A 15,000-nucleotide genomic window follows, 5' to 3' on the forward strand; every position below is an offset into this window, starting at 1 on the left:
GCCGCCGGTTCGTAAATACCATAGTAAGTGATAACTAGTGGTTATCACCATATGCATATTCACCATTTGCTGTAATTTGCATTCCTGTTTATAATTTTATTCACAAATCGGTTACATCTTCAGCTTTATACAAAAAGTATCAAGTGTTTGGAATACTATTTAAAATGCTCTGGCAACTATGCGTCACGGTATCGAGAAAACGGGAAGATCAAGAGGCAGTTTACCGAAACTGCAAAACCCAGTGGGGGGGGGGGGGGGGGGGTGTGTTTTAGCGCCGTCAATGCACTTCATGGGGTGCAATGTAGGCATTACTTAGGTTCTTTGCAGCGTCCCTTCGGCCCCTAGCTGCAAGTACTTTTCATTCCTTTTACTGTACCTCCTTTCATATTACCTTTCTTCCATCTTACTTTCCACTCTTTCCTAACAATTGACTCTTAGTGCAACTGCGAGGTTTTCCTCCTGTTATACCTTTCAAACCTTTTTACTGTCAATTTGTTTCAGCGCTGAATGGCCTTTACTGCCCCAGTGCTTGGACTTATGCCTAAAATCTATAAAATCAAATCAAAACCGAAACAGGGAAATGAAATGACACCTCCAAGGTAATGTCACAGGAGAAAAGGAAAAGTTGAGAAATCAATGTCATTTGTGTATCTTATCTAATGTAGCAACAAACCTGCCTTATCCTATTTTATTCTGAATTCCTCCTTTTTCACGTTCCTATCTCCATTTTCTATCCTATCGTACTTATTCCCCATTTGGGGGCCATATACCACATGGATAAATTTTATAAGTTTATATTTGTGTTGAAAAATAAGTTTCAACAGCAGTGAAGAAACGTTATGCCATTAAAATATAAAAACCGTAATTTCCACGCTACCCAACTAAATAACATATAGCCAAGTCTTTTCGAGGATTTCACTGATAAATCCCATGAGCATTATCAAGTCGAAATAATTAAATGCAACTACGTAATACATCTGTGCTTCTAACATTACGTGGAGACTGCAATAAAACCATAAATGGACAGTTTCCTCACTTACTTGTAGGCACCGCAATCATAATCATTTCAAAAATAGGTTTCTCCCCGTGCACAGTTGTATATTAAATTTGATTGCCAGTCCTTCATACAGGCTGAGAATATGAAATGTTTAATGTCACCTAAAACAGTCTCAATGGCATTTATATTTCACGCACAAAGTTAAGGCAAATACACGTTAAATGCTTACAGTAGATGTAGTTATTCGAAGATCTCAAAAACAAACACCGATTTTGATATTGTACAAGCAGGAGGATCCTTAAATGTTATAAATGTTATGGGCGATTAGTCGTCAATTCCACTTTGCTGGACTTTCTGAAAACAAAACAGAAGGGGAAGAACTATCAGGATAAGAAAAACTTTAAAAGGTATTTCTACAGAAGCAGTCCGCACGGACTGCAAGGAACGTAACCGCGGATACGACATCCACTAGGGACTGCGGGCCGTCCAATGTATTTCGTCGTATATAGTACTGGCCCCTGGGGGGTTGATTACAGTCGTCTGAATAAATAATACTTAAAATTCTTGTTCAGTAGGTAAAACTGCATAGAAAAACCGCAACTGCCTAACCCAAAGGACCTTGACACTAATTCAAAAATACAAATTAGGATCAAAATGCAGTGGACTAGCTCGGCTGAATATTCAAAGAGTTAAGTTGCTTATACTTATTTCAAGGATTGATGGGCTTTAGTTTATGTCCTCAAACAAGCAAGCACTGGCGGCAATGGTAGTTTACTCCCATCAACATAAGCACAAATATTAATAAAAAGGTGGCAAAACCGTGAGCCTTGTATTGATACTTACGCATATTAGGACGCCGTCAGTTTTCTTATAACAATACCACAAGCAAAGCAGATTCATCTTTCATGTTGCTTTTCAAGGTGTATGTACCATGGTGTCTCTTGGTACCATTCATATCGAATTAAAAGTTAACTGGCAATTTTGTCCTTCATTCCGTCCTCATATGGGGATTCAGATTTTGTCCTCTTCTAATTCATCATCCTGAAAACGAAAATAAAAAATGTACTGAAAGGCCCAGGTAATATGCAAAAACACGGCAGAACCTCATATTCCATAAGCCAAAACAATGCATAATGTTAGTCAGTCAAGTTCAGTACACTTTTTAAGTAAGATTTTCAGATAGTCCGACAACACTAGTTTTAAAAAGAACCTCCATTATTTACTCGTTGTTCGTCTTGGACCCATCCGACATAAACAGCAGATAATAGGCCAGTGTCTATGTTCCCAGTCACAAAAAGCTTTATGTTTAGCATTAAACAGTTACCCAATGATCTGATGTGTACGTATGATGTACGTAAGTAGGTCAGGTTAAGTTGTGGGTTGAAATCCTGCAACAGTTCAGATGCGACCCAGCACCCTAGGTTAGGATAAGACGCAGCCCTTTATTTCACATTTATGACTTTCGGGGTCCTAAGTCAGGTTAGATGGAGCTCCAGGCATACTATTCAAGGCAAGGCCCAACATACTAGGCTAGTTTTGTATTTCAACCAAACACCCGTTTCTCACTGTGGCCCCCCATTACAGTTATGACTTATGACTTAAGGTGGGGTGAAATGGGTTAAACATACCATACTTATAGAAGCTTTCTTATACTGCCATACAATACTCAACAATGGGCTAGTTTTGCTGTTGCCTTTTAACGCAAAACTTCATGTGGGCCTATTCTCTAGAACCATACAACAAAATCTTGGTCATAACATTATAACTTCCCGAAAAGCGATACATTACTATATCAGTTATCACATTCTGAAAAATGCTCAAGTAAAAAAATCTTCACTGCTCTGAATCCCAGCTATTTGTAAAGTGAAAGGTACACGTTGCAACGCTACCTTACAATTTCCTAGACAATGGATCCCAAACAATTGCCACGAAAAATAGCTCTAATCCCATAATGCATTTTTCTAGGCTCTCAAACCTCCGGTGGAGGTGTTAATCAGCAATTGCTATAGAACAGCTTATGGTGTCTGTTGTCCTGACATCGAGTTACCAAACTACTTCAGAAACGAATGAAACTAGCCAAAACTCAAATCATATCAGACCGCAAAACATGAAAAATACACTAACAACAATAGACCTTTACGAGCATCATGATGAAATCCATTATACAGAAAAAACAAAATCATATTCTGTAATTTCTCTTCACTTAACTTCACGATCACGCACTCATGGCTACAGCGGCAGATCGGATTAGGACAGAGCAGCGTCGGAACCAAGGAGAAGAAAACGGAAATTGATACTTTCTGTCTAGTGTTTTTCACGCCGTCACTAGAGGTCACTGCTGCTGGTTGAGTCTTTTGTTGGGTTATTGTTCCTCTCTCTTTCAAAAACAAATTTCAAAAAACGCTTCGGTGCAAGATAACGCCATCATTCTAATCGTATCATTGTGGTTAAGTTGAATATTAAGTTTAGGCCCGATGCCAAGCACTGGAATCTACGAGAACATTTAGCGTTGAAATGGAAATTGAGAGTAAGAAAGTTTGAAAGGTGTATTAATGCTTTACCTAAATACAAAAACATTATATTCACGCTCTACCTAAAACGAATGATTGGAAACTAAACTACATGAAGCTAGGAAACTTAGATTAAACAAAAATTATATTATGATTCAAATATGTATTGGAATCAAAACTGGCATTTACACGGGAAAAAGAAATTGGGTCTCCAACACGCCAGACTTCAACATATTGCTAAAAAATACAAGGATTTTCCTCAGGCCTCCAGTAGCACTGTTCCAGGAAAGGGATGTTTAAGAAGCAAATGCAGACTTGTTGCGGGAGTAAGATATTTGCAAAACGTCTGCGCCAGACCATCTAATTAGGATGCGCATCTTACGAACCTTGGTGTAAGTGAGAGAGAGAGAGAGAGAGAGAGAGAGAGAGAGAGAGAATGCAATGATCACACCACAGAGCTGAGAGAAAAATCTAGTCCCGTTTACAAATTCATAATTAGAAATTGTATATGAAACACTAAGTGCGACGACTTGAATAAAAACATATATAAAAAGAAACAGTGTTCTAATAAGACCATCGCCCAGGCAGACTTCTACCCAGCTTACTTATTTTGACAGTCTACTTCTAAGTTATACAGTGAATAATGTGACAAATCACTTAGAAAGTAATATTTGGTTGAAACATACATACATACATACATACATACATACATACATACATACATACATACATACATACATACATACATACATACATACATACATACATACATACATACATACATACATACACATACATACATACATGCACTAAATAAACAAAGCAAGTATTCCCACACTAATAAATTAGCTCATATGACAGCAGTATAAAAGGCAAAACTCAACAGCCTGCCTTGAAAATACAAAAGCCCAAACTCTAAAATCGCACGTGAAATTACACCTCCCTCCTCCCAGTCTTTTCCTCCGAAAATGAGAAGAGACTGAGCCGCACAGTCTCCCCGGCCCTTTTCATTTCATGCTTTGCTGGACAAAATCCTCTTCATCGTATCAAGCTACATCAGGGCTAAGACGCCGTGCGTCGACTCTCGTGTCAAGAGTACGTGTTTGGGACTTGTTCGTTTATTCAGTCAACCGCTTTAATGTCTTCAATTTGGAGACCACCGCCACCACCTCCGCCGCCTTCTCCTTGCAGATTTAGGTTCACGTGTACGTGTGTGAGCTAGCTACATAGTACACGCGCACAAGTTTCAATATATCGTGCAATTTTTACCAGCCCCACACACACATTCATACATATACATACACATACATATGTATATATATATTACTTATGGTGCATCCACACGGTCTAACAATGTCCGACGGACAAACAATGTTACCATATGATTGGCAAAGCAGCATGACGTAATATGCGTTGAAACGATGGAAGTAGATCTGGCAACAAACAGTGGTACCAGACGAGGTTGTAAACCACTGATTTTACTCTGCTCACAAGGCAAAGACCGGCAGACAATTGTTAATTGGTAACAATGGTTGTCAGTCGGACATTGTTCGACCATGTGGACGCACCTTTACATTAAACACTCAAAACATGTGACAACGCTAGTCAATTGTCAATCGCGTAATCATACTTGACCAGCTGAATCGTGTATGAATCCTATGTGCAGAAAACCTCATTATCCACCGCAAACACCTACATAGTTTGCTTATCAGCATGGGCATTGAACCTCCTGCAGCCCACACCTCTCACCTGTATCTTTGAAGCACGTCCTTCGTCATCCTAACTGATGAAGTATATTTTAGTTTTACCAGACCACTGAGCTAATTAACAGCTCTCATAGGGCTGGCCTGAAGGATTAGATATTTTCACGTGGCTAGGGACCAATTGGTCACCTAGCAAAGGGACCAACAGCTTATTGTGGGATCCGAACCACAGAAATTAATTTCCCATCACCAGAAATAAATTACTCCGATCCCGCGTTGGTCGAGCTGAGAATCTAACTTCTGACCACCGGATAGTTAGCCGAGCGCGAATACCATTCTTTTCTCCTATTTCATTTCCACCTTTCTTCCAACACTTCTGAAACTACCACTTTTCACCAGCCTATCATCCTCCATTCTCTCAAGATCGAACTATCCCTAAATTCCCTGACATACCATTTTACCTATGCTAATATTTCAATTTTTTTCAAAGCCACATTCACAACCTTTCAGTGGATCATACACCACAAAGATCATACACACACTTCAAATTGACAAGTTTAACCAGTTGTTCATTCATTCGCATTCATCAAGCTCATTTAACTTCCATATAGGCGAATTGGTCCAAAATTGATTTCAAAACTTCTAACAACGCCACAGTCAAGCAAATTCTCCTCTAGATCTTTAGTTCAAATCTTATTACTTTAATCAACTCGCATACTATCTGACTTCCTTTCTCATCCTACAATATTTTATATGCACTTTCAAATACTTATGGGAATCGACAATCTGTTCTTCCACCATCCATAACATTGATTTTACCATATTCCCGGTTTCCATTCACAGATAGGAACTTACTCTAGTCTAAATTTAATAAAATTCCTAGTCTTCCAAACACTTTCAGCTCTCCCTAGTTCCAGCAGTTTCTCTTCACAAGTGCCAAATTAGTACCACTGCAAAATATTAACCATTCCACACTTACTTCACGGCTCATTTTGATTCCCCACAACTTTGCAAGATCTTCTATCTTTTCTGTGACAGCTACTTCCCCATACTCTCAGACTGCTCTCATATATAACTGTTCATTAATATATACTGATCACTACACAGTCTTCCTTGCTCAAAGTCACATAGTATATGCGTATGTGCGTATATATGTATGTGCGTATATATGTATGTGCGTATATATGTATGTGCATGTATATGTATGTAGTCACATTCCTCATTCCCATTTCCAGATTTAACACTCCTCCGAGGAATGCGAAGTGTACCCTCATTGGCACTTATTTTACGGTCACTTCTGTTCTTAATTTCCAATTATTCAAAAGTTTAAACTTCAGATAAATGATGCAACACCAACGGAAAAACACTCAAGAATGATTATGATCTTTATAAACAGCACTTAAGACTAGCACACAAAAATAACTTTACACTTTGGTTGGGTAAACCTGACTGCCCTACACAAAAATAACTTTACACTTTGGTTGGGTAAACCTGACTGCCCTAGTCTGAACATTCAAGAGTAAAAGTTTTACCTAATCATGGATCTTAAATATACAGTATTTACAATTATTGCTTTCGCAATAGTTAGATGGCGCTGGGTGACCTACACCGATGGCTAGATGGCGCTGGTTGATGCTTGCAGCGATGGCTAGATGGCGTAGATTTATGCTTGCAGCAATGAGCGATGGCTAGATTGCGCTGATTGATGCTTGCAGCAATGAGCGATGGCTAGATGGCGCCGATTGATGCTGCAGCGATGGCTAGATGGCGCGTTTATGCTTGCAGCGATGCTATGGCGCCGATTGATGCTTGCAGCGATGGCTAGATGGCGCCGATTGATGCTTGCAGCGATGGCTAGATGGCGCCGATTGATGCTTGCAGCGATGGCTAGATGGGGCTGGTACAACAGTAGTCGTCTTTCTATATAATCTTAATATTCCCCCTAGGTTAGAGACAGCTTATCTGTTGGAAAAATTTAAAACTAATTAACTTTGAATTATATTTTCATATTGTATTCTCCCTTTCATTCGGGACATGGCATCAGCAATAGGATTAGCTGTAACCAGGTATTATCACTACTTTAACATTTGTTGAAGAAAGTATACATGACCATTTAAGATTGGACATCCTGCTCTATTAAAAAAAAATGAAAGTTTCTTTCTGTCCCTCGTTATACGGTTTGAAGTGAAGTATGTCAGAAACTATGCTGTATAACGCTCTCTATTGTAGGCCAGTTTAACTATGATCCAGTGAAGAGTCCAGTGGTAATCCACGGGAAAGAGTTTATGTAAGGGAGGCAGGGTGCCATCAATACAAATATTCTGCAGTAACAATACCATGTCCATAATTGCTGAAATCTATTTGAAGATAAACAGGTTTATCAAACGCTGGTACCCTAAGAATAGGATAAGAGTACAGTAATAATTTCAGTTGGTGACAAATTTGTTTATGTTAAGCAGTCTATTCAAATTTTTTCTTACATAATGCAAATTCAAACAACGGTCCAGTAAGGTTAGAATTCGGACAAAATTACTATACTATCCAGTCATACCCAAAAATGTACGTAATTACTTGTCATGGGGTGTTTTGAATGTTTGATAAACCATTATAGAACTTATATTTACCAGTTTTGGCAATATCTTACCACAGCCTATTTCGTGACCTAAGTAAGTTACTATAGCCTTACAGAAGTTATGCTTTGAAAAATATGGCAAGATTAGCTGCTCTTAATCTTTTAAAAACCTCTTCCAGAAGTTGTAGTAGTTTTTTCCAAGAGGTTACTTTAACAATGTCGTCCAAATACACATACTCCAAGTCCTTGAATCACTGTCTGGATTATCTCCTGCAAAGTAGATGGGGCATTACACATTCCAAACTGCATGACAAAGAATCCAGAAGGTACTATAAAACTTAAATCTTTTGCTGTTAGTTCCATTTGATATCCTTTAAGGTCTGAGTTAAGTATTTAGCATCACTAATTGCACCTATGATCTCTACTATTCTAGGTAAAGGATAGTCTTTTTAAGGATAACTGCATTTACTTTCCTATAATCGGTGCACATCCGATATTTGCCATGGGTTTTATCACCAACAAGCATGGAGCCCCCCATTGAGAGGAACTTTGCGAAACCAGATTATTTCCTATTAGATGAACCACTTAAAAACTCTGTAGGATTGTCGTATTGGTTGTACATCAGTCTGGATAACGACAGTTTTCCAATTGTACATTTTCAAGGAGTATCTGAACACAGATCTTTATATTGCCAAGTTCCATCATTTTTGTCATCTGCCTCGAGAATCAGGTAGGAAGGAAGGGACTGTAGGATTTGAGAGTTCTCAGAATCCTTCCAAGACTTCATAATTTCGTTCGGTAAGACTGTTCTGCAATAGGATCGTTATCAGATTCAACATTTGTTTCAGACTGTACAACAGCAAGGTTACATACTTCCTTTGATGGTGATCTTAGTAAGGTTTCAGAAGATTTACAAGACTACCCGAGAAGATTATCTTTTAATTAGTTCACTTTAGAAATTAGTTTAGTAATTACATATGGTTCCATGAATTTCTCATGCAAGAAATCACCAGGTATGGGATAATTACCAATACCTCATCACCAACATTAAAACTTCTTACCTTATTTCTTGTCATACAAGCATTTCATACCTTGCTGTGTTTTGTAGATTAATATGAGCAAATTGAATAAGCTTACTCAATCTCTGATTCGGCGAAGTTAGATATTTCGACGCATCAAATACTTCTCCCTTTCTACCATTCTGAAGAATTCTTTCCTAATGGTGGCGAGTATGGTGTGTGGTCTTCATCCAAACAAGTTCAAAATCACTGTATTAGTAGATTCATTGCGAACACTGCACAATACATACATTAATAGGTCTAGATCTTCATCCCAGTTCTTTTCAGTTTCGAAGAAAAACTTCCTTATTGAAGCTTTCATTGTTCTGATGAAATTGCTCTAGGGCACCATTTGTCTGAGGATAAGCCGAGGCCAGAACATTTAATTTTATAGTTGTGACTGTCTCAAAATCTTACTGGTAAAACTTAAGATCACACTATCTCACTTTGAAACATTTAAAAAAGTGTAGCAATTATTCAAAAATTGTTTTTGCTGCTATATTAAGAATTGGAATTACAATAGTGAACCCAGTAGTGGGACATAGTATAGGCTATATACTCATTACCTTTAGTTTTATTTAAGGGTCCTACAGAGTCTAATTACTTTATCAAATGGAACTTCCGGTACAGTAACTGATATTAATGGTGCAGGAGGAACAGACTGATTGGGTTTACCTACCAGTGGACACGTTGAGCAAGCATTCTACATCTTTTTTTCCATTCCTACCCAATAAGTGTCGATTGCTGGTAAGTTTAGGCGATTCCCAAGTGATTATCCGTTGAGTATGCGATCTCTAGGACTTCGATGTGCGACTTTGGAACCACTAGTTTATGTGTGGCCCCACAATCCTCTTCATAATGCAGTTTGGGAGAACTAAAATGTCGTAGAAGAATATCTTTCCTTAAAAAAATAAGATTACTGATCCTTCTCTGGTTTGTCAATAATCTTCCAAATAAGGACTGAAATTATTCATCTTCAAGTTGGTCATCAAATTTATTAGGATTGAAATCTAGTAGTTTAATGGCATTTTCAACCAGTTTAGAAACAGAACTTGAAAGGTTAAGGTTGGGATTATTAGTAGTTCTGCTTGTAGGCCTGGTTACCACCTGACGTTCTTTAACCATTTTGTTCATTAGTAAGTTGCTAAAAACCTTTCCGTGGGCCATGTTATTTCCAATCAACACAAATATCCCTGCATGGAAATTACTTTTCATTTAATGCCACTTTTATGGATTCGTCATATGGACATTTCACTTTTATAGTTACTGAATGGAAATACAGTTTCATGTGACAAATCTGATAGTTACATACCTGCCTGTAGCCTTTGCTAATTATTGAAGTTTTGGGCTGATGAAAGTTTAACAGTTTCGTCCCCAATCATTCCTTTGCATTTAAAGATATCAAAATCTCACGTTTCACACAATGCATAACTTACCTCCATGTGAAGTTCTGCTAGAAGCCTGTTGTCCTGGATTTGGAGTGTGATGAGAGTAAACTAAACCTTTTGCTTTCTGCCGAGATTGTGATAAAACTCGATGCAGAGTAGCTTAGTCTTGGATCAAATTACCTGCAGTCCTGCAAAAAGTACAGTAAATATCTGCATTATCATTTTTAGACTGACCTGGATAGTATTTACCTTTCATGTCTTGTGAATAAGGAAATACTAATCTGCCAATCCTTTTCTTGTCGTTCTTTAATGTACATTGAAATTTTAGCTGGAGTTTTCCGAAGGAACTTTTCTAAAACAATTAAAGATATTCAAAGGGAGGAACGTTTTCTTTATCAACCCATTTCTGGAACCGTTTAACATTAAAGTTGAGAAAGTTTGCCCAACTCCCTTAGTTGAATTTCTGAAATTTTGCTTATAACCCTCTACAGTAATACTGTATGCATTTAACACTGCTTTCTTTAAGATCTCTTAATTTCTTTCTGTAACAATCCGAGCATAAATAGAAGCTGCCTTACCTTTAAAGGAAGTCCTAATTAGTAATACCCATTCAGTCTTAGGCCATTTCAATAAAGTAGCGGAATTTTCAAAAATGAAAGAAGTTCTCTGGGTCTTGTTCATTAAAGATTGGAATAAATTTACTTTAAAGAAGTCATATGGCTCTGGAAAATCTTTCTGCTTTCCTTTCACTTTACCTTGCTTCTACCAACTGTCTTTCTAGTTCCAGTTTCTTATAAAGGACTCAATTTATAGATTTTTAGAATCTGTTCTACATATCTTAATATTTCTAGACTAACCCTTTCTGCCTCTAAAGCTCTTAGTTTATTTTCATTTTCTCAAGCCTCTGCTTATCGCTTATTTTCAGTTCCTAAATTTCCTAGACTAATCGTTTCGACTTTTAAAACTTTTGTTCTCTTTCTTTCATACCTAGTGAAGCTTAGTTATTTCAGCTTCAGCCTTTGCTTTCCCTAACTCCATCATAACTTCAATGTTTCAGCAGTGGGCTGAGGATCTTTCTCTAATGCTACAGGCCATACCATTTTGGCTTCAGATATAGAATACTTATCAACTAACTTTGTCAATACAAGTCCCAAGATTCTCCTTAACTGCACCTGCAGGAACAGCAACATCATGATCTGCCGCAAGTACCAGTAGCTCTGTTTTTGGTCCTAAGTGTTCTTTACTGTCTGCTGCAAAGTCTTCACCGTTAAATTACATGGCAATTAATAATCCCAATTCTCAAAACAAAAAGTTTAATATACACAATGCAAACATTCACCACATTCACCATTAAGTAAAAATTCAACAGTACGTAAACATTAAACAGTATTTGATAAATTAAACTATTTGTGATATCCACTAGGAAATTTGATAAGGGTTAGCTACTCCCTAGTGAAGAACTAACATAAATATCACGAGAAAATGAAGACTAGTTTGACTTTATGGCTTTCAAAAGCCTTTGGAAGTGACCCAGAACAATACCAGTCTGCCAAAAGAAGCAGTGGTTCCTCATAAAATGTAATCCTTGAATTCATAACCCTAGTACTCTAGCGTACACTATAGATATTTAGCACATTATGAAATTAGTTTATTAGCTTGGCTTACCAAATTTCTGTACATGGTCCTATATACGTTGGTGCCACAATCATCCATCCACAGTAGCCGTTGATACAGAAAAATACAAAAAACGCATAAATTGAAGTTCCTCGCGGCACAACGCTTACATTGAAGTTCCTCGCGGCACAACGCTTACATTAAAGTTCCTCGCGGCACAACGCTTACATTAAAGTTCCTCGCGGCACAACGCTTACATTAAAGTTCCTCGCGGCACAACGCTTCATTAAAGTTCCCCGCGGCCAACGCGACATTAAAGTTCTGCGGCACAACGCTTACATTAAAGTTCCCTCGCGCACAACGCTTACATTGAGTTCCTCGCGGCACAACGCTTACAAAAGTTCCTCGCGGAACAACGCTTACCATTGAAGTTCCTCGCGCACACGGCTTACATTGAAGTTCCTCGCGCACAACCTTACATTGAAGTTCCTCGCGGCACAACGCTTACATTAAAGTTCCTCGCGGCACAACGCTTACATAAAAGTTCCTCGCGGTCCAACGCTTACATAAAAGTTCCTCGCGGCCCAACGCATCAGTTACAGTAAAATTTATAATTGGGCAATTTGGGCACTTAAACAATCCAACATCATTAACAGTCACTATCACAATTAGCACAGATCCTGGTCAAGCCCCACTCAAACGTTCTTCATATTACCATTTCCAGACTTAATACACTCTTCCAATGCGAATTGTAACACCATTGGCCCATATTTTACTATCACTTATGTTCTTAATTTCTTATTTTTCAAGAGCTTACTGCAGATAAATTATGCAACACCAACGGAAAAAGTCATTCAAGAATGAATATTGTGAACTTTATAAACAGCACTTACTACCAAATACTTAAATAACACAAGTTAATACTTTACTCAGGTAATCCAGACTGCCCTGTTCTGAAAATTCAGTGTGAAAGTTAACTTAATTCACCTAATCATGGATCTCAAATATACAGTATTTACAATTATTGCTTTTTGCAATAGTTATATGGCGCTGGGTGACCTACACCGATGGCTAGATGGCGCTGGCTGATGCTTATAGCGATGGCTAGATGGCGCTGGGTGATGCTTATAGCGATGGCTAGATGGCACTGGTTGATGCTTATAGCGATGGCTAGATGGCTCTGGATGACCTACACCGATGGCTAGATGGCGCTGGTTGATGCTTATAGCGATGGGTAGATGGGGCTGGCTGATGCTTATAGTGATGGCTAGATGGCGCTGGTTGATGCTTATAGCGATGGCTAGATGGTGCTGGCTGATGCTTATAGCGATGGCTAGATGGCGCAGGCTGATGCTTATAGCGATGGCTAGATGGGGCCGGTTGATGCTTATAGCCATGGCTAGATGGCGCTGGCTGATGCTTATAGCGATGGCTAGATGGGGCCGGTTGATGCTTATAGCGATGGCTGATGCTTATAGCGATGGCTAGATGGCGCTGGCTGATGCTTATAGCGATGGCTAGATGGTGCTGGCTGATGCTTATAGCGATGGCTAGATGGCGCTGGCTGATGCTTATAGCGATGGCTAGATGGTGCTGGCTGATGCTTATAGCGATGGCTAGATGCGGCTGGGCTGATGCTTTATAGCGATGGCTAGATGGGGCCGGTGATGCTTATAGCGATGGCTAGATTGGCGCTGGATGATGCTTATAGCGATGGCTAGATTGTGATGCTTGGCTGGATGCTTATAGCGATTGCTAGATGGCGCTGGTTGATGCTTATAACGATGGCTAGATGGGGCCGGTTGATGCTTATAGCGATGGCTAGATGGCGCTAACTGATGCTTATAGCGATGGCTAGATGGCACTGATTGATGCTTATAATGATGGCTAGATGGCGCTGATTGATGCTTGCAGCGATGGCTAGATGGTGCTGGCTGATGCTTATAGTGATGGCAAGATGGTACTGGATGATGCTTGCAGCGATGGCTAGATGGCGCTGGTTGATGCTTGTAGTGATGGCTAGATGGTGCTGGCTGATGCTTGTAGTGATGGCTAGATAGCACTGGCTAGATGGCGCTGGTACAACAGAGAAGTAGTCTTTTTATAATGTTATAGAAATAATATATATATATATATATATATATATATATATATATATATATATATATATATAACATATAATTTGTGTGTTTGTATGTTTGTTGACCTAATTAAAAACTTGTGTGAATTGAGAATATTTGAAACATAAAACCCATGTGTATAATGTTTATTTCTCTCATTGTCTCGCAAAGTATTTACTCATTATCAAGAACCTTACACTGGCAAAAGGATAATATTCTAATAAGTAAACTTTAACCCTATATGATTTAATTTTTTTAAATAAAAAAAATACTCAAAAACGAGATTTTGACTGACCACGAATCAGGCTTAAATCCAATACACTTAGGACTTTATCAACTTTATCCCTTCATTTCCTTAGGACGGATAATGAAAAAAAAAAAAATAAAGCAAAAATGGTGGGAAAAGGGAAGACGAACCGAAACTACTTCCAAGAATTCGCAAGTGGAGTCGGCTCTCACACCTTCCATTTAACAAAGCCTTCCTACATCAGTCAAAGGACTTACGGAAGGATTTTTGGGGCACCCTGAAAAGATATCCTTTGGGTCTATTCAGCGGCATCCGCTTCCATCCGCCAACCTACCCCGCCTACACCCCCCCCCACCCCCCCCACCCCACCCTCCGTCCCTTTTTTTGAGCCTGGTAGTTCTCATCACATTAAGGAGAAAAAAAGACGGCGAAGAAGAGCAAAGGTATCACACTCTCTCTCTCTCTCTCTCTCTCTCTCTCTCTCTCTCTCTCGCAGATGGAGCGAAACACGTGAACTCTTAAGGTCAGTATTTAGTTATCACTGCGGTATTTTACTCAGGTACATTTGGGAAAAGATGCTTTACAAATCTCTCTCTCTCTCTCTCTCTCTCTCTCCAAACACAAGTTAAAAATAAAAGGTCTACGACATTCAAAGGAGGGAAAAAACCATTAACACTAGGCCGCCCATTTCGACGAAATGTGCCATTACCGGAGTAACCCCACGATCCACTCTTCAAATAAATTCGACCTTTAACTTAGTCTATCATTACAATTAGCTTATTTCTGAACTA

At 38.8% G+C, this 15,000-nt stretch overlaps 2 protein-coding genes across 10 annotated transcripts in view; both read right to left on the minus strand.

Moving 5' to 3' along the window:
- LOC135198703 (uncharacterized) overlaps positions 1-15,000 on the minus strand; it is a 990,834-nt gene that overhangs the window by 16,817 nt on the left and 959,017 nt on the right. For 5 of the 9 annotated variants that reach the window (XR_010310875.1, XR_010310871.1, XR_010310867.1 and 2 more), the window contains 2 exons: positions 1,841-2,038; positions 1,227-1,351 (listed from right to left, as the gene is read on the minus strand). The gene's annotated coding sequence lies outside the window, so the exon portion shown is untranslated. Of the gene's footprint in view, positions 1-1,226; positions 1,352-1,840; positions 2,039-10,276; positions 10,417-15,000 lie in introns of all 9 variants that reach the window. The other 4 variants (XR_010310874.1, XR_010310872.1, XR_010310873.1 and 1 more) reach the window with 2 other exon arrangements.
- Positions 13,459-15,000, minus strand: part of LOC135198282 (histidine-rich glycoprotein-like) — a 12,203-nt gene continuing 10,661 nt past the window's right edge. The window contains exon 2 of the mRNA XM_064225852.1: positions 13,459-13,908. Coding sequence (XP_064081922.1) covers positions 13,459-13,908 — 450 coding nt within the window. The remainder of the gene's footprint in view (positions 13,909-15,000) is intronic.

Source organism: Macrobrachium nipponense, chromosome 22, assembly GCF_015104395.2.
Source record: "Macrobrachium nipponense isolate FS-2020 chromosome 22, ASM1510439v2, whole genome shotgun sequence".
Lineage (NCBI taxonomy): Eukaryota > Metazoa > Arthropoda > Malacostraca > Decapoda > Palaemonidae > Macrobrachium > Macrobrachium nipponense.